Source organism: Apiotrichum porosum (assembly GCF_003942205.1).
Source record: "Apiotrichum porosum strain DSM 27194 chromosome Unknown scaffold_1, whole genome shotgun sequence".
Lineage (NCBI taxonomy): Eukaryota > Fungi > Basidiomycota > Tremellomycetes > Trichosporonales > Trichosporonaceae > Apiotrichum > Apiotrichum porosum.
The window spans coordinates 1644802-1662301 of NW_021167108.1; the positions used below are offsets into that span (position 1 = coordinate 1644802).

Below are 17500 nucleotides of genomic sequence, written 5' to 3' on the forward strand. Positions count from 1 at the left end.
AGCCCACGATTGACCTGCGCGCGCCTGCGCGGGCACGCGCGCGCACACTACAATACAGTTTGCTCCCTCGGCCCCTCATTTCGGCGGCGGCGGAGCGGCGGCGGCGTCGCGCGTCGGTCGTCTCCTGTGCCATCCATCCCATCTTGTCTCAGTCAACTTTGTGTCACGCAGCCCACAACACACAACACACAACGCGTTCGTTCCTACAACACAACACACTCTCCAGCCCCTCCCCCCATCCACCCTCCCCACGGATCCACGGAGCTGCAGGATTCAGCTCCCCGTGCTGCCCCCCCAGGCCCGATCTCTCACTCGCTCGCTCGCTCTCTCCCCCCTCTCTCACTCCCTTGGCTCATTACTTTGGTGGCCCACCCCACCCCCCATTTCAACTCCGCAGTCGTTTCCCCGGCGCCTCGCGAATCGCCCGCAACTGGCTTCCTCTCCACCAGCCCTCCCACACATCACAACCAACCCATCCCTATGCCATCGGTCATCACCACAGGCCTGCACTCTAACAAGTCGTACGCCCCACTGGCCGACGAGGTCAACCCACCGTTTGGCAATGTGGCTCCCTCCCCAACCTCTGTCAACGGGTCCATCGTCTACTCGAAACGCATCTCCTCCCCGACCGTGACCCTAGACGACCACGGACCCAACGCATCCAGCAGCCGTGTCCTCCGCGAGGACAGCGACGACACTCTCTCTGGATCAGACCACCACCGCAAGGGCAAAGGTCGTGGCCATTGGTCTTCTACCAGCACAGAAGAGGGCGACGAGAGCGGTGATATCGGTGCAGTGCGGAGCAGCTATCGTCTCAGCAAGAGCAAGGGCAAGGAGCGCGCCTGGGACAGCGATGGCTACACTCGCCAGGTAGAGCCGGAGACAAGCTCGTACCCCCCACTCAACGACGTCGAGGAAGAGGAGAAGCGTGTTCAAGCTGTATGTGTCCCATGGCTCTTTTTTTTTCCCTCTCTCTTCTCGGTCGCCGCCGCGTGCGCGGCGTCCTCGCCCTCAATCCTAGAGGACAGCTTGAAGGAGGCGCGGCATACGTTTTTTTTTTTGCGCAGTATGGTCGCTGACAAGCTGTGCACAGAATCTCGCCAAGTTTACCGCGCGCGAGACTGCAAGGCGAAAGGCTGCAAGGCAGTCCCGAGTGGTGCAGTCGCCAGTGGGGTCCGAGTCGCCCAATTCCTCGTCGGCGTCGTTGCCGCGCACCTCTGGTTCGCGTACTTCGCATGGGTCGCGACCGATGTCGTTCATCAGCGAGTCTATCAGCTCGGCCAAGCGCAGCAATGGTATGGGATGGGGAAGCCTCACTGGCAAGGACAAGCGAGTGCCCGAGGACATCGAGGTGAGTGTCCATCACAGCGTCGTTGGCCGGTTTCCCTAACACTTGCAGCTTCCTGCATCGCCGACTGTGACTACGGGCAGCGCAGGCCCCAACGCGTACACCAACCCCTACGACCCCCAGCCGCCACCTGCCGCGGCCGCGAAGCCAACGTCCCCTACGTCCCCCACGATGCAGCGGCACGGTCCCTTTGCCGATCCTCACAGCCACTCGCGGCGCATGACGGCATCGTCACCGTTGACCTCACCAATCGATGAAGGGGGGTTTGGCTACGCTGGCCCCGGGTGGCGCGGCGGTGCTGCTGTTGCTGGCACCTCGTCGTCGACGGACAGTGAGTCTACACCACCTCCCTCCAAGCCCGAGCGCTGGTGGCACGCGCTGTGTTCGTGGGGATCGGATCTGGACGGTGGCCACGGAAACAAGGCAAGCAACCAAGCCGGCCGCACCAACCCCTTTGAGTAGACCCCCGAGGTCCGTGTAGGGTGGAGGAAGAGGAGGAGCCACGTCTTACATCGTGCCTCCCCTTTCCCTTCCTTGCCAGATGTCGGGCTATAAGCTGGCAACGACGTAGGAGACCAAGTAAGGAGGGAGGAGAGAGGGTACCCAGGCGCACAAGGAGCCAAATGTACATGGGAACGGTCCACCCCACTAGAGGGGAGCCTGGGTGCCCAAATTGTAAGCACTACAGCCTTGATAGACAGACGGGTGGCGCGCAATGTCGAGACGAAGATGCCAATGTTGATCAATACCTTCCTTGTCTTCTGTGCCACCAGGGATTATGAGAGGGCCGGGCACGCACCTGTGCACCTGGGCTGCGGCGTTGGTGCTCTGACGCATCTTGGCGTTCGGGGCACTTGGGTCTGTGCAGCCAGCCGTTGCGGCCATCCCTTCTGCTAGAGTATGGCGGGCTGACCTTGGACGCTAGTGCGCGAGATATATATATATATATATATATAAAATTGCTAGTCGGTCCGCATGTCTACATGTCTGCATCCAAAGCAAGCGAACAAAGCAGCGTGCTAGTATGAGAGAGGCTTCGTGCATCATGGGGGCCCATGCCCCGACCACACGCCACAGCGTACCACAGTACCACAGTTGTCGCCACAACGTGTGGACGGAGGCAAATTAGGTGCCGCTGGGTGGTGGTGTACCCCCGTCTCACCAATCCCAATCCCACCGCGCACACCGTACCCACACCACCACACACCCCTCGGCGCAACACCCACCAGCCCGCCCCCCCTTCTCCTGGCACCCAACAACACCCGTCCTCGTCAACACCCCCGCTTCTCTCCACGCGCGACCCACCCCACCCTCCACTCTCGTGCACACAGGCCAGGTCGTTGCCCTCCGCCCGTCACACGTGCAGTCGCGACACGCCGTTCTCGCTGCAACTGCACAGCTCGCGTGTACCTACCTCCTCCATTGCCTTGTTCGTCGCGTCCACCTGAGCAAAGGACCCAAACCAGGGACGCGTTCCAAAGCCTTTTCGTCCTTGTTAGCTTCCCTCAAGCCTCATCTCGGTCGTGCACTCTCTACACAACAAAACATCAACAACAATCAAACAGCGGTTTGCCCCCCCAGTCCTATACACTGCAGGTCACCCACACGTCCCATCAACCTCCTCCCCCTCCAAGCTTACATCATTGCGTCCTCTTCCCCGGCTCATCCACCCACCTTCCCTACCCCTCCACCTTCCTCGGCACCCTCTGCAAACATGGCGAGGGAGACAAGGGGGTCCGCCGCTCGCGACACACCCATCTGTAAGTACACCCACTCGCCATTGCATTGGGCGCGCATCCGCTCCTCTGTGTGCACCATACGGTGGTCAACACACGCCATGCAGTCTGCCAGAACAAGCAGCACCTAACAGACATTAGCAGCCTCCCCATCATCGTCCACCGATGCCAGCGGAAAGCGTAAGCGTACATCGTCGATCGATGCGTCCGCCGCCGCCGATGCTGCTTCCACCAATGTCACCTTGCCGTCCGCGGCAGCCGGCCCTGTGGAAGGCGGCGAGCAGCCCGATAGCAAACGCGTACGCATCAACGGTAGCGAGGCGGTGGGTGAAGAGAAGCCCGGCATTGGTGCAAATGGCGACCGCCAAGGACGTGTCCTCTCGAAAGAAGTCCGCGACGCCATTGGAGTGGTCCTGTCACAGTGAGCTCTCCGGTTGATTGCATGTGACCTCTGATCTGACAAAACAGAATGGCAAAGGGCTTACCTTCCCCCATCAACAATGTCCTGACCCTCTGGCTGCCGCCCAACTTTGACCAGAGGGAGGAGAACACTCTGGGATACCTCCTCAAGCAGGAGACGCTCACGTGGGAGCAGCTGGTGGTATGTTCTCACTTTCCTCTTTTGTGCGGGCTGTGCTAAATGTCATGCCAGGCCACTTTGCACCTCTTCTCCAAGCACCTCCTGCTGCCCGGCGGCTACCCCAATCCGGTCCCTTCCCTCGCGCGCATCCACCTCCCGACCCCTCCTTTGCCGTCCCACTTCCCCACTGTCGCCATCTACGTCTTTTGTGCAGCTCTGCACCAGCTCCTCCTCCAGGTTGAGCCCCTCGCTGACGGCACATCGAGTCTCAAGTCGACTGCGCCCCTGGAGCGCTGGACTCTGATGCAAAAGACCCCCGGAAACGGACTGGGCCACGCCAGTGGCGAGTGGTTCACCGCCAGCGCGGACCTGAGGGAGATTGAGGACGCGCGCGAAAAGATGCGGCTGCCTGACGACAAGACGCTCCTCCAGACCTTGGCCGCGACGGGTGGCAAGTTTGGCTATGCTCAGCCTGTCCTTGTGCAGGCTACCGCGCCTCTCGGTGCCGATGACAAGGGTCCCGTACCAACACTCGCCGAGTCCCTGGTCCGCCGCGCCAGCATGAAAGCCCAGAGGTGGAAGGAGCTGCGCGCGTCTCGTCGCACCCACTTTGACTCCAATATCCATCCCGTAAAGTCACTTGCTGCCCCGAACAGGCCGTTCCAGCCTTCCTTTGCTCCCACCTACGACTCGCGCATGTCCAGCGGCCTTGGCTACTATTCGACTCTCGACCTCATGCACGAGCACACCCGCCATCGCGAGTGGACCCGTCGGTCGACAACTGTTGTTGACATTGCCAACGAGGGCTGGACCGGCGTGTTGGAAGCAGAGGGCAAGGATGCCGAGGTCGAGAAGAATGCCGACAAGGACAAGGAGACCGAGGGCGCCGAGAAGGCGGCTGCCAACGGCGAAGCCGACAAGGAGCTGGATAGCGTCGACGCGATCCTCGACGCCAACGTTGGCCGCATCGAGGAACTGCAGGTCTGGCAAGACTTGAGAGTTCGCAAGGGCGACGCGTCCTGGATCTCTGACCGCGAGCGCGCCGTCGCTGACGAGCTCTTTGCATCGCTCGCTGATCTTGTCGAGTCGTCGGATACCCCTCCTGCGGCCCTTTTGCCCGAAAGTGCAAAGTCGTCGTCGTCGTCAAAACCTGGCCTCGCCCACACTCTCGCCCGCCGTCTTCTCTCGAACCGTGCACCTATCATTCGTGGCACCCTCGACCCACGACGCGCGCATGCTCTTCACGACAATGCCACCCTTCGCCTGCGGACGCAGGCCATGGCAACCATGGGCGGTACACCAACAATGGGCGTCAATGGCCTGTCGCCTTCACCTCACGCCCAGCATCCCAAGCTTCCTGGCACCCCTGGCTACATGACTTCACCACACAACGCCCTGCGCGAGCCTCCACCCCACACACTTCCCCCTGGCTCACGCTATTACCCCCAGCAACAGCAGCAGGTTCAGGCAGCTCAGCAGGTCGCCGCTCAGCAGGTCGCCGCTCAGCAGCAGGCCCAGCGTTACGCTCAGCAGCAACAGCAGCAACAGCAGCAACAGATGTTGTCGTCTCCTGGCCAGATGAACCAACAGCGTGTTCTCGGTCTTGGTATGCAGGGGATGCAGCAGGCTGTTCCTCAGCAGGCTGTTCCTCAAATGCAAGCATATCAGCTGCAGCAAGCAGCTCAGCAGCAGCTGCAGGCCCAGGCCGTCGCCCAACAGCAAGCTCAACAGGCGGCTCAGCAACAACTCGCCCAGCAGGCAGCTGCTCAGCAGCAACTGGCTCAAGCTCAGGCCGCACAAATGGTCCAGCAACAAATGGCTCAACAACAGCAAATCGCGTATCAGCAGCAACTTCAGCTTCAGCAGCGTCAACAACAGGCCATGGCCCAGCAGCAAGCTCAAGCTCAGCAAATGGGTTCGCCCCTGCCCCATCAGTACCGCCCACCGTCTGGCGGCGGTGGCATCTCTTTCTCTCCCCAACAGCAATATCAAGTCCAGCGCGCCGGTCTTCCTCCCAATGCCGCTCTCGGTGGCATGGTGCCGAGCTCGCCACAGCAGGTCGCCTACCCGCCTGGCATGATGCCCCAGCAAGCCGCGATGCAGGGATACCCCATGCAAGGCGGTCAGGGCGTGCGCATGCAAGGTGGGCCCATGCAAGGTGGACCCATGCAAGGCGGTGTCGGTGTTCCCAACATGCAAGGCATGTCGGGAATGCAGCAGATGTACGCTGGGAACATGCGCGTCCCAGGCGTCCCTGGTATCCCTGGCCAGATGCCAATGCAGCACCGCTAGAGCTGGGAAGGGTGTGAGAAGGGTGTGAAGTAGAGCGCCACCTGACAGAGGAGGAGCGTGCCGAGTGAGCAAGGAAGTGAGCAAAAGGCAGAGAGAGGGTCATTTGTTGTGGGCATAGTTTTTTCTTTATTCTTAGTGTCCGCACTGAAATATCCATGAGGAGCATGTAGTCATGCAGTGTTGGATGCAGCCAAGTTGCATTGTGATTGACAAGCCAGCGATCGCACAGTGGCCCAGTGGCCATCGTTTAGCCCCGCGCCGTCGAGCAGCGAGCGGGATCAAATTGGTTGTCAACAACAAGCCCTATTTCCCGACGCGACCCAACTCTCCGGCCTTGTCTCATCCACAACCACTACCATCATGTCCCCATCACATCCTCTCCGGCGCATCTCCACAGGGTCACTCTCCGGTCTCGCCCGCTCGACCGACCGGTCCACCAAGTCTGCCGCCGAGCTCGACTTTCTCGCTCCGGCGCTCACCGAACTTGCCGATGAAGCGGCGACACTGGCCGCCAACATGCAGCGCGTGGGGCAGCTGCACGATGCCCTGGGCACGTTCAACGAAGGGTTCTCGGCCTACCTTTACGCGATGAAGATGAACGCCTTCTGTATCGAGTGGGACGAGGCGCCCGACCCGAGCAGCTGGGCACGAAAGGAGGAGCTCGAACGCCTCGAGGCCCGTACCGCCGTGGCAAGTGGCAGCGGCAATGTGCTGGCATCGTCGTCGTCGTCAGCCACGCGTGCGTCCAACGCGCCCCCGACTCCTGGCCGTGAGCCGTCGTCTCCGGGCGGATATGCCGGCGACATGACGTACGCAACGGTGTACGATGACGAGCAGTCCCGCCGCACGACGACTGCTGCCAAGGCTCGGCCCGGAGCCGCCGCTGGACCCAGCGGTGCCGGTGCAGGTGGACGGCCGAGCGCGCTCAAGAAGCCTACCGCCACCACGGCGGCGGCTAAGAAGGCTGCGTTGGCAGCAAAGAAGAAGAGGGACGTGAGTACGGGCGATCCGGCTGCAGAGCTCGGTGTTCGCTGTCACCGCGTGGTGTCAACCGCCGCTTCCTTACTGCGGCGCACTTGCAACACAACTGCCGTTGTGAGTCATCAGCTGACACCTGTCTCCCTCTCTTAGATCGAGGTTTCGCGCATCATCGACACCCAACTGCCCCTCGAGTACCGCGGCGGGGACATGGACGCTAGGTTAGGCATGGAGAAGGTTATTGGACGACTCATGGACAGCGAGGAAGGTCTTGCGAGTAAGTGTCCTTGGCTAGTTCTGGTGCGACACCGCGGCCGTGTGCCAACGTTCTCTCACCCAGCCGGCTTCTGGCTTCCACATCACGTTTCGCAGCCGTGTAACACAGTCAAACGACTTGATTTACTGACACTCTTCTCAGTCGCCGAAATTGTCGCTCCCCCTGAACTCCCCCATCCGCGTGTCAACAAGGCACTCATCGCTCTCGTGGCCAAGAAGCTTGTCGCCAAGAACATGACAAAGGGCAAGACCATCTATGGATGGGTTGGGCAGTAAACGGCTGCCTCTCCGGGCGGGATGGGTTTGATAGACGCGTGGCCGACCGGTCGAGGGCCTCATCGTGTTGTAATGTACTCGTACCCGTACGCATACTTGTTGCAGTGTGCAGTTGAGGCGGCTCTCCGAGTACTGTTGGAGGCTTGCACAGGCATACAAGACATGGGTACGCTTTCGAGGGTGCTGCCAAACACACGTCCTGTCTAGCCCAACGGCCACAGCATCCGGCAACGGAGATGGCCGATATACTCTAATAGCCGAACCATCGTCATGGTTTCTTCCTCCATCTTCTTTCTGTCTGTCTGCCCATTCTCCCTCGTCACACTACCATGACGGCCACAACAGCATCACCGCTTACACCACACGCTGCACTTACACCATGTCCTCCAGGCTTCAGCGACCACGTGTATGCAACCATTGCTGGCGTAGCGTGTCCATTACGCGTCTGGCCAGCAGACTCCGGCTCGACACATTCCTCCGCCTCGCCGTGGATCCTTTGGCTTCATGGCGGTGAGCCCCCGGCTTCAGCTACACGACTCGCATTGATTGTACAGCTGACATTCACCCCCTAGGCAGCTTCATGGGAGGTAAATGGTCCTCACCTACGGCCTGGGTCGTACCGGCCTTTCGGTCACGCGGATACACTGTCGTGTCGGTCGGCTACCGCATGCTCCCACACGTCGGCATCAAGGACATCATGACAGACGTTCGTACCGCGTACGCATGGTGCATGGACAACTTGCCGCGACTGGTCGGTGCCGACCCCTGTGCTGGCGTGATTGCTGGCGCCAGTGCAGGGGCGACAGCAGCCCTGCTGGCCGGCTTTGACTTTGACCCCAAACCCAAGGCTGTGATAAACGTGTATGGCATGGTCGACATGCTCGACCCATCCCACCATACCACGCTGCCGTTCAAGGCTGACCCGTACATCACGTCGGCAACGGAGGGGGAACTCGCCGAGGCCATGAAGACGAGGGATCCGAGCAAGGCCCTCGTCCAGTGTCCGTGGGCGGGTGACTTGCCCCCCGTGGTCCCTCTCGAAGTAACCCGCGCACACCTCGGCTTGCCAGAGTATACACCCACCGACGCGACCTTTTTCCACCTCGACCTCGTGACTTATATGGTAAAGAAACGAATAATGCTTCGCACGGTGTTCCGTTGCGACGAAACGGCCGACGACAGCGTGTTCCGTGCTACCCTCCGAGCATGGAATCCGCTTGATCGCTTGGCAAACGACGTAGAAGTGGCCAGGGCATACCCTCCAACGTTCATCCTGCATGGGTCCGCAGACCAGTTTGTCCCCTTGCACGAGGCGACCAAGATGGCCGCCATTTTGAGGAGGGCAGGTGTGGCTGTTGGTGAGGCATATCCCGAGGGCATGGACCATTGTTTCGACTGGGCTATTGGGGTAAGTTGGACTGAGATCAAGATTGGGATCCCGTTAGCCAGTTATTTACTCGAACAGTCGCCAAAGGACGAGGGGTGGGTCGAATGTGTTATCCCCATGCTCGACTTTCTCGACGCACATTTGCGTGGCCCGACTTAGATTGAGCCATTTGGCAGTGCGAACGATACCGATGGCCAGAGGATATATTATACCATGCATATATAAACGCATTTCATACCTGTTCCGAGGAACAAGCTGCAGCGCATGGCATCCTCACGACCTCGTGTGTTCAGAGGTGGCTCCTGGGGGCGACACTGTACCTACTTTATCTGCGCCGATGACGTATTGGCGGTTCCACCTGTTGGACACTCACTCTCGCCCAACCGGCACAACCCATGAACGCACTCCGAGCACTCGTTCGCTTCCCTCTTCGCCGTCGCGCAAGCACAATGGTTATAGAGACGTCCAAGCTGAGTGGTGAGTCGCGCTGGGTGTAAGAACTTGAGGGCAAACTTGGCACATTGACCGGCTCATGCTTGTCCACGATGGGTGGATCGTGGGATCCACCATGTGCCGTCGTTCCCTTTCCGCTTGTCCAGTGACCCCAGCGGCCGTCATGCTCGACCTTTTGTCGCTGATGCACCAGTGTTACATGGGCCCCTGCAGCCCAACACACGACCGGGGGACCGATCCCATCCGACGGGGTTCTATCGCGACGGATACTGCTGGGGCGAGGAGGAAGACTTTGGGCAGCACTATGTTGCGGGCATCATGACCAAGGAGTTTCTCGAGTTTAGCAAGCGGCGAGGTGAGTGTCGTCATGGGGGTGGTGTGGGCCAACCATTACACTGCCTCTCATTGCGGGCCTGTGCCCAGACTGGATGCGTAACATTCTCTGCATTCGCTGACCGTCAGGCAACGACCTCTCAAGTCGCCGCCCAGGATTCCAAGGTCTCACCGAGGGCTGTCGCTGGTGTCTCTGCGTTGAGAGGTACGTGCAGGCGTTGACATACATTAGCCGTGCTAATGAAAGATGGAAGGAGGCCATGATGGCTTCTGAACGTCTCGGGGAACGCGTTGTTCCCAGGTGAGCTCCCGCTTCTCATGACCCTCTGATTTTAACATGTCCAGAGTCGACCTCGCTGCAACTGCTATGGACACGCTTCGTTCAATCAACCTTGAGGACCTCCGGCGCTTTGCATGGCGCGGAAACGACGTTGAACAGCGCCGTGAGCGCGAGGAGCCTGCTCCAGAGTCACCGCCTGGCAGGTCTGGGGGACCGGGTCGTTCCGGCTTTGGAGGGGGATCCAGTGGATCCGGACCGCGGCGTGTGCTGTGAGCAACGACCGGGCAACATGTCAAGACCATGTCTGAGATAGGAACACAGAGTACTTGTAATCTCACAGTTGTATGCAGAAGATGGTGTGGTGTCGTGCTCGCCCTCCATTAACACTCACGCCACCGCCATCCCATCGCCGGAGTGTCTTGGTGCGTCTCCCGGCCAGGCACGGCGGTCTAATCGGACCAACAATTTCGGACCCAACAAAAGCCATCTCTTGCATCGTTCACCATCTTCGTCAAGCTTGTTGCGCGTACTCTCGGCTGCACTGCACGTCCGCCGCGTGTACGCTCTCAAGCACCGACTCAACCTCCCTCGCCCCTCGCTCTTGCGTTCTCTTTGGCCTTGCACACCACGCGACGTGCTCACTCGTCCGCCTTCCACCCTCGTTGTCCACCTTGTCTGTATTGTCCACCGCCTGTCCACATCACCTCTCTTCCTTCGCCATGCCCCCTCCACCTTCCTCCTTGGCATCGGGTATCACACTCTCAGTGGTGGGACTGTGGTGCAAGGCATTCCTGGCCCTCACAACACGCGGGTACAAGGTTCACGGCACGGAGCACCTCCTCAAGGCGCTTGAGAACAAGCCCGAGATGATCGCGGCCGCAGCTGCGGCAACCAGGGAGGGCAAGGGCAAGGATGTCTCTGTGCCAGGACATCTGGGCAGCTTGCCGCGTCGAGGTATCATTACGGGTACGTTCGAACGTGTGTCACCGGCTGGCAATAACCACTGTGACACCCATCTGCAGTGAACGGACGTGCTAACCCGCAGTATGCAACCACAACTCGGTTGTTGACGACCCCATGGTGTGTACCATGATATTTTATACCCCTATCCATGATGAACAACTGACACTGCTCAGATGTGGTCGATGCTCCCCCTTTCCACCTTTATGCCTTTCGCGCGTCCATCACACACGTGCCACAACCTGCGCTGGACACTAGGAGGTGTGTGCTTCCTTCCAACGACCATACATGTCTCACAGCTCTGACACTTTCACTATAGCCTCTGACATCATGTTCACCAACCCCGTCATGTCCAAGTTCTTTGGCTGGGGCCAGGTCATTGAGACTGTCCGCGGCGGCGGAATCTACCAGCCTGCAGTCGACACCGCAATCAAGCGCCTTGAGCAAGGCGGCCATGTCCACATTTTCCCCGAAGGCAAGGTCAACCAGGAGAAGCCCAATCCCAAGGGTGGACTGCATCGGTTCAAGTGGGGAGTGTAAGTGTCGCATAGAGGAGAGGAGAGGCTGTAAAGGCAAATAGTAGCTTACAAAACAGTGGCCGTATCCTGATGGACGCCCAGACAATGCCTGAAGTCATTCCCATTTGGATCTCTGGTGAGCTTTCAGACCATGTTGAAGCGTGGCTGACGACAATAGGCTTTGACCAGATCATGAACGAGCGCAGGACATGGCCTCGCGGCATGCTTCGAACTGGTGCAAACGTGAGCATCACCGTTGGGGCACCCATCACCGCGCGTGTGCAGCCCCTGGTCGAAGCATACCACGCTAGCAAAGCCTCTGGTACAGACAATCACGGCCCTACCGCCACGCGTATCCATATCGTGCACGAACTGCAGGAAGCGGTGCGTCAACTGGGCGATAGTGTGGAAGAGCGCGAGGGGCGGTTCGAGCGCCGCGAGTGGTCCCAGTCACGGGCAAACGCTCACAAGACTGGCGTGTTGGAATCATCAGCATAGCATTTGGGGATCATAGATGAGGATGTGAAATTGCATATACATCTCGAACGTCGTACACAGGAGGAGAGAGAGAATGTCGACATGGTCGACGGAGGGCGAAGGGGGCTGGCTTGATGAGGGGTTGGGTGGACACATTGTAACAGGTGGTGCGACCGGTCGGGTCGCCTAACGGCCGTAACGGTGAAGCTCCCATTGACGGCTAATGGATTAGTACACCGAAACCAAATGGATACGCACTTGTCCAGAGGGCACACTGCAAGAGTCAGCACGTCGCAGAGTAATGGAGCCATGTCTGTGGTACACACCCTGGCGAGTCTTGAGCCAACGCGAAATGCAGTGGAAGTGGAACGCATGCTGCAGTATGAGCTGACAGACCCTTTTATCTCTTCGCATAATCTTACGTTGCAGATACCCCACGCAACGGTGCATCCCTCGCTCTCGGCACCCTGGTTGGCCTGGCACTCGATACCTGCGGGGATAGTCAGCGCGCCGAGTTCGGATGCTAACCGCAATGGCCCGGAGACGTACACAGGTCCATGATGTGGTTGCGGCAAATAGCGCAGTTGTCGACAACAATGTCTGCTTTGTCAGTATCTGTTTGACATGTGGGTCCACGACGTACCCCAAGCCCAGAGAGCGACAGCGTTCCACTGCTTGTCAGCGTACGTGATTCAATGACACGAGGAAGGTGTGGTCGGTGAGACGAGACGTACCTTCTTGACCTCGAAGCGAGGCTTCTTGTCCTTGGTGAGTGCGGTGGAGGGTGCGTCGACGTCCATTGCTGCCGACATTGTTGTGTACGTGCTGATGGATGAGTGGAAAGGAAGGGAGATGATGATGACGGTTGACGATGGTGGAGGACAGACTAGCGACGGAATCAAATTGGCACACACCACACGACTTTGGCGCGTTATCAAGGCCCCCAGGAGCCAGGAGAGTTCAAAACCAGGTGTCATGGTGGCCTACCTACGGTGGCGACTTTTATTGCTCCTGTGTTTTGCCTGTTCGGAATGCATGGGTCACATCGCCCATCAGATGTCTGGCTATTCCTCTCCCACGATCTCTCGAATACAGGCAAGGCTCATGAAGTGCTTTCCTTCATTTTTCAAGGCAAAAACTACTGACATTTATCTCCATGCCGTCCTCCGCAAAGGAAGGAGACTGGCGCCATTCTTGAGACGTTGTTCAGGCAATTGCCAAGCTGGTACCTTCACGCCTGTAAAATCAGTACAGAACTCCAGTACTCGTTGTCGACGTCCAGCCTTGCACTTCGCTGCCATCCCCTCAGATACCCCTCTACCGTGGCGTCAGAGGTGAAGACGATACCAACATTTATGTCTCAGTTTCGCCATTCACGATTGTGGTGCAAGTGATCCCAGTCCCCATACTGCCAAACAGCGAAGTATGGCCGAGCTCCGAAACGGGATATGGTAATGGGACCCAGCATTGCGTGGGCCTTGGAAGGTTGCCAAGCTCCACCATCACGGATCACGGACCACACCTACCTGCTCTGCAGGAAGGACACATATAACATGTATGATATCACAACATGTATACCTGTCGTCGCCTGAGCTGAATCCGACGCCGTTCCCAGAGGCCAAAGGTTGATGGTGTTCAATTTGGGGCACTAGATGCTCATCAATGCTTCTTCGGTTCCTCATCAGCAGGCCCAAGCTCGGAGAAGGGTGGTGTTCATGGGTGGCGCATTCGAGGGAAAAGAAAACAGATACGCATGTCCACACTGTCAAACGCCGTCATCAGCGCGCGAGGACGACGCAAGAATGTCGAGCAGCTGCGAGAAAGAAGGGCCTGACAGACCGCCGACCACATCAAGCCCGTGACAAACGGCATTAGGCGGCCTGGGAAGCGTAGCAATAACCCTTGTCCTGTGATGATGGAGAGCGGACGAAATTGGCGGAGGTGAGACTCTGGTCAACTGTGCGGGTACGGTGTTTAAACCAGACAGACGACCTGACGTGCTTTTGTGAATGGATTTTAGGGAGCGTGTCTTCTTTACTGTGCTGTAGAGTCATCGCTTGGTTGAGGGGATATCGCGCGCGAAAGCGCACATTGGCAGAGGTTCAGCATTTCCGGTCCACCCTCAGTCAGCCAAAGCTCCAATCTCTATCGTGTACTTGGATTGGAACCCGCACTGGCTTGTCCGCAGCAAGGCTGGGCCAAATGGGCTGTGCATAGTGGCTCTAACACCTGGGGCTCGACGGCGTGCATGGTTGGTTCCCGAGACAGCAAATGGCCGACCCCCCCATGCATTTGCACGATTTGGAAAGGAGCGAGCAATGCGCCAAGGTGTGCTATAGCAGCTCATGCGGAGCAACCATGCGGGCCGAAGTCGGCACCGTGTTGGCATTGGGCCTGCGGAAGAGTGATTGCGGGCCGTTCGTTGCTCGCATGCTCTCTGCGCGTGACGGGTTGATGGGGGTGAGTATCAGGAGGTAGTGCATGCTCCTCTCTTTAATTACTCGACACGAATCGGCCTACACCTCCTCAACGACCCCCCGCCCGTCGCCTGATCGCCTGTTTGTCCTCCGAAGAAACAAGCCACTCGTTCTAATCGACGTCACTCACGATCGTATCCCTTGGCGCTCCCCTCCACAGTCCACACCCACATCATGGCAGTTCCGCCATTGTCACCCCCTCTCTCTTCGCCTTCGCTCACCAAGGTCACTTCGTCCCCATGGCACAATGGTGACCGCTCATTCCTCGACGCGGACATCCCCGATCTCGTCAGCCAGCTGAGCCGGCAGGAGAAGATCAAGTTGCTCGCTGGCGCCGACTGGTGGCATACTCACCCCGTCCCCCGTCTGAACATTCCGGGTGTTAAGGTATGGCTGCAACTATGTGGATAAGCTTACACCTGCAGGTCAGCGACGGACCCAATGGTGCGCGTGGAGCGTCATTTGCCGAGCAGAGTGAGTTGCAAAAGTCCCATTCCCATGGGTTTGTGTGTGAGAGTGTGTTGTTGACAATCCTTTCTAGCCGCCGGCATGTGCATTCCGGTGAGACATGATGCGTCCACTTAACCATCACATTTGCTTATGCGCCGCAGAATGAGACCGCACTCGCAGCCACCTTTGCGCCCAAGCTGGTGCACGCCGCCGGTGGCCTTCTGTCCCGCGAAACCAAGGACCGCGGCGCTGTCGCCCTCCTTGCGCCGACGACCAACATCCAACGCTCGCCACTCGGCGGCCGCTCGTTTGAGAGCTTCACCGAGGACCCCATTCTGAGCGGTATCATGGCTACGGCTTACATCAATGGCCTCCAGGAGAATGTGAGTGTGGCATGAACGTCAGACGAACTAACACCCATAGGGTGTGGCGGCTGTTCTCAAGCACTGGGTTGCCAACGACATTGAACACGAGCGCACCGCCGTCAGCTCCGAGGTGTCGGAGCGTGCTCTCCGCGAGGTGTACATGCGCCCCTTCCAGATTGCTGTTGCAGAGGCAAACCCTCTCTCCATCATGTCGTCGTACAACCGTGTCAACGGTGTGCATGTCGGCGACTCGAAGGAGCTCCTCGATGGTGTCCTGCACAAGGAGTGGGGATGGGATGGCATGATCATGTCTGACTGGTTTGGCACGTACTCTGTTGACACTGCTATTCTTGCTGGTCAAGGTGAGTTGCAAAGAACTCCTCCTGGGATTGTTGTGGCTGACGTGAAAAGACATTGAAATGCCCGGAACTGCAAAGTGGCGCACACCTTTCCTCGTCGAGCACTGCCTCGCTTCCCGCAAGCTTCACGAGCGCGACATTGACGCGCGTGTCACCAATGTACTCAAGTTTGCGCAGCGTGTAGCCCGTCTCTCTCCTGAGACCGTCTACGGTGACGACATTGAGGTCACAGGAGACCGCCCGGACGACCGCGTGCTGCTCCAAGAGCTTGGCGCTCGTGCTTGTGTCTTGCTCAAGAACGAGCGTCAAGCGCTCCCTCTTTCGAACGGCGGCGTCAAGCGCATCGCCGTCATTGGGCCCCGTGCCCTCGATAAGACTGTGTTTGGTGGTGGCTCGGCCCAGCTCAACGTCACCTACGTCGTCACCGTGCTCGATGGTATTCGTGCTGCGGCCCCCGAAGGCGTCGAGGTCCAGTACGCGCTCGGTACTCCGAGTCACAAGATGCTGCCATACCTGGACGGCATTCTTCGCGATGACGGTCAACCTGGTGCCGACATGCGCCTGTACACTTCGCTGGCTCCTGGCTCCTCTGCCGTGCATCACTACCGCCGCGAGGCGTCTCACGTACTCCTCAACGACGGTGTGCCTGCCGTTCTCGATGGTCAAGACTGGTACGGTATCATGAGTGGAACCTGGACTGCCAGTACAACTGGCCTCTTCCAGTTTTCCATTTCCGTCTGCGGTCGTGCCAAGCTGTTCGTCGACGGCAAGCTCGTCGTCGACAGCTGGAATGTTCTGCAGTACCCCGGCGAGACATTCTTCGGCCAGGGCACGCTGGAGGAGTTTGGTACTGTCGACGTTGTGGCTGGCCAAGAGTACAAAATCCACTGCGAGTACTCCAACATCCCTGGTGTTATGAGCGGTGGCAACGAAACTGGCCAGATTCTCAACTTTGGTGTGCGCATTGGCGGATTCCCCGTGGTTGACCCCGACGCGGCCATGGCCGAGGCCGTCGAGCTCGCCAAGAATGTTGACGCTGTCGTGCTCGCTGTTGGCCTCAACCCGGACTTTGAAAGCGAGAGTTACGACCGCCCAGACCTCTCGTTGCCCATGCGCACCAACGAGCTTGTGGCCAAGGTCGCCGCCGCCAACCCACGCACGATTGTGGCCGTTCAGACCGGCTCATGCGTGAGCATGCCGTGGGTCGACGACGTGGCCGCGATTGTCCAGGCGTGGTACGGCGGCAACGCCGCTGGTGCCGCTCTTGCCGACGTTATCTTTGGAAAGGTCAACCCTTCGGGTCGCCTACCCCTCACCTTCCCTGTGCGTGAAGAGGACATTGCGGCTCACGGCAACTTCTGCTCCGCCAACGGTAAGGTTCTGTATACCGAGGACCTCGCAGTCGGGTACAAGTGGTTCCTTGAACGCAAGATTACCCCACTTTTCGCATTCGGCCACGGTCTTTCGTACTCTTCGTTCAAGTACAGTGCCATGGACGTTAAGCGTGATGGCCTCAACCTCGACTTCACATTTACCATCACCAACACTGGCGGAGTGGCGGGAACCACCTCGGCGCAGCTGTACCTCTCTTCTCCTCCAGCTCCCATTGCTCACCCTGTACGCCACCTCGGAGGCATCGCCACCACGGACATGCTGGCACCAGGTGCCAGCCAACAGGTCACAGTCAAGATTACTCGTCGCGAGCTTTCGCACTGGGATGACCTTTTCCATTGCTGGTCGGTGGAGTCGGGCAGCTGGAAAGCTTTCCTTAGTGACAATGCACTTGCGGACGAGCAACTCGTGTACGAGTTTGAGGTCAAGGGACGTAACGAATGGAACGGGTTGTAGGTCAGTGGCATGGGTGTAAATAAACAGTAGAGCCTATGCATATGCGAGACACATTTGTGTGGAACCACTACAACTTGCGCGATGTAGCGCACCAAGGGACCAAACAC

General features: G+C 58.7%; 9 protein-coding genes across 9 annotated transcripts; 7 read left to right on the forward strand and 2 right to left on the reverse strand.

The window, feature by feature from the left end:
- Window positions 1–480: 480 nt before the first annotated feature.
- EHS24_000585 (uncharacterized protein) lies at window positions 481–1810 on the forward strand (the record flags this gene model as incomplete). The annotated part of the gene is made up of 3 exons (XM_028616409.1): window positions 481–939; window positions 1094–1351; window positions 1400–1810. The coding sequence occupies 3 exons, from the start codon at window positions 481–483 to the stop codon at window positions 1808–1810; spliced, it is 1128 nt and encodes a 375-aa protein (XP_028480266.1).
- Window positions 1811–1996: 186 nt separating this feature from the next.
- EHS24_000586 (uncharacterized protein) lies at window positions 1997–2185 on the reverse strand (the record flags this gene model as incomplete). The annotated part of the gene is made up of 1 exon (XM_028616410.1): window positions 1997–2185. The coding sequence occupies one exon, from the start codon at window positions 2183–2185 to the stop codon at window positions 1997–1999; it is 189 nt and encodes a 62-aa protein (XP_028480267.1).
- An 877-nt stretch (window positions 2186–3062) lies between these two features.
- EHS24_000587 (uncharacterized protein) lies at window positions 3063–5956 on the forward strand (the record flags this gene model as incomplete). The annotated part of the gene is made up of 4 exons (XM_028616411.1): window positions 3063–3108; window positions 3229–3505; window positions 3553–3685; window positions 3737–5956. The coding sequence occupies 4 exons, from the start codon at window positions 3063–3065 to the stop codon at window positions 5954–5956; spliced, it is 2676 nt and encodes an 891-aa protein (XP_028480268.1).
- Window positions 5957–6316: 360 nt separating this feature from the next.
- On the forward strand, window positions 6317–7486 carry EHS24_000588 (uncharacterized protein; the record flags this gene model as incomplete). Its single annotated transcript, XM_028616412.1, has 3 exons — window positions 6317–6949; window positions 7088–7211; window positions 7353–7486. 3 exons carry the CDS (start codon window positions 6317–6319, stop codon window positions 7484–7486), a joined length of 891 nt encoding a protein of 296 aa, XP_028480269.1.
- A 379-nt stretch (window positions 7487–7865) lies between these two features.
- Window positions 7866–9032, forward strand: EHS24_000589 (uncharacterized protein; the record flags this gene model as incomplete). Its single annotated transcript, XM_028616413.1, has 3 exons — window positions 7866–7890; window positions 8059–8894; window positions 8952–9032. 3 exons carry the CDS (start codon window positions 7866–7868, stop codon window positions 9030–9032), a joined length of 942 nt encoding a protein of 313 aa, XP_028480270.1.
- A 290-nt stretch (window positions 9033–9322) lies between these two features.
- EHS24_000590 (uncharacterized protein) lies at window positions 9323–10212 on the forward strand (the record flags this gene model as incomplete). The annotated part of the gene is made up of 5 exons (XM_028616414.1): window positions 9323–9350; window positions 9520–9681; window positions 9789–9864; window positions 9907–9960; window positions 10005–10212. The coding sequence occupies 5 exons, from the start codon at window positions 9323–9325 to the stop codon at window positions 10210–10212; spliced, it is 528 nt and encodes a 175-aa protein (XP_028480271.1).
- Window positions 10213–10658: 446 nt separating this feature from the next.
- On the forward strand, window positions 10659–11915 carry EHS24_000591 (uncharacterized protein; the record flags this gene model as incomplete). The annotated part of the gene is made up of 6 exons (XM_028616415.1): window positions 10659–10905; window positions 10985–11019; window positions 11076–11160; window positions 11219–11435; window positions 11495–11553; window positions 11596–11915. The coding sequence occupies 6 exons, from the start codon at window positions 10659–10661 to the stop codon at window positions 11913–11915; spliced, it is 963 nt and encodes a 320-aa protein (XP_028480272.1).
- Window positions 11916–12114: 199 nt separating this feature from the next.
- Window positions 12115–12706, reverse strand: RBX1 (RING-box protein 1; the record flags this gene model as incomplete). Its single annotated transcript, XM_028616416.1, has 5 exons — window positions 12115–12168; window positions 12221–12384; window positions 12444–12494; window positions 12538–12565; window positions 12629–12706. 5 exons carry the CDS (start codon window positions 12704–12706, stop codon window positions 12115–12117), a joined length of 375 nt encoding a protein of 124 aa, XP_028480273.1.
- A 1839-nt stretch (window positions 12707–14545) lies between these two features.
- On the forward strand, window positions 14546–17393 carry EHS24_000593 (uncharacterized protein; the record flags this gene model as incomplete). The annotated part of the gene is made up of 6 exons (XM_028616417.1): window positions 14546–14758; window positions 14797–14845; window positions 14913–14932; window positions 14983–15204; window positions 15245–15548; window positions 15598–17393. The coding sequence occupies 6 exons, from the start codon at window positions 14546–14548 to the stop codon at window positions 17391–17393; spliced, it is 2604 nt and encodes an 867-aa protein (XP_028480274.1).
- Window positions 17394–17500: the final 107 nt, after the last annotated feature.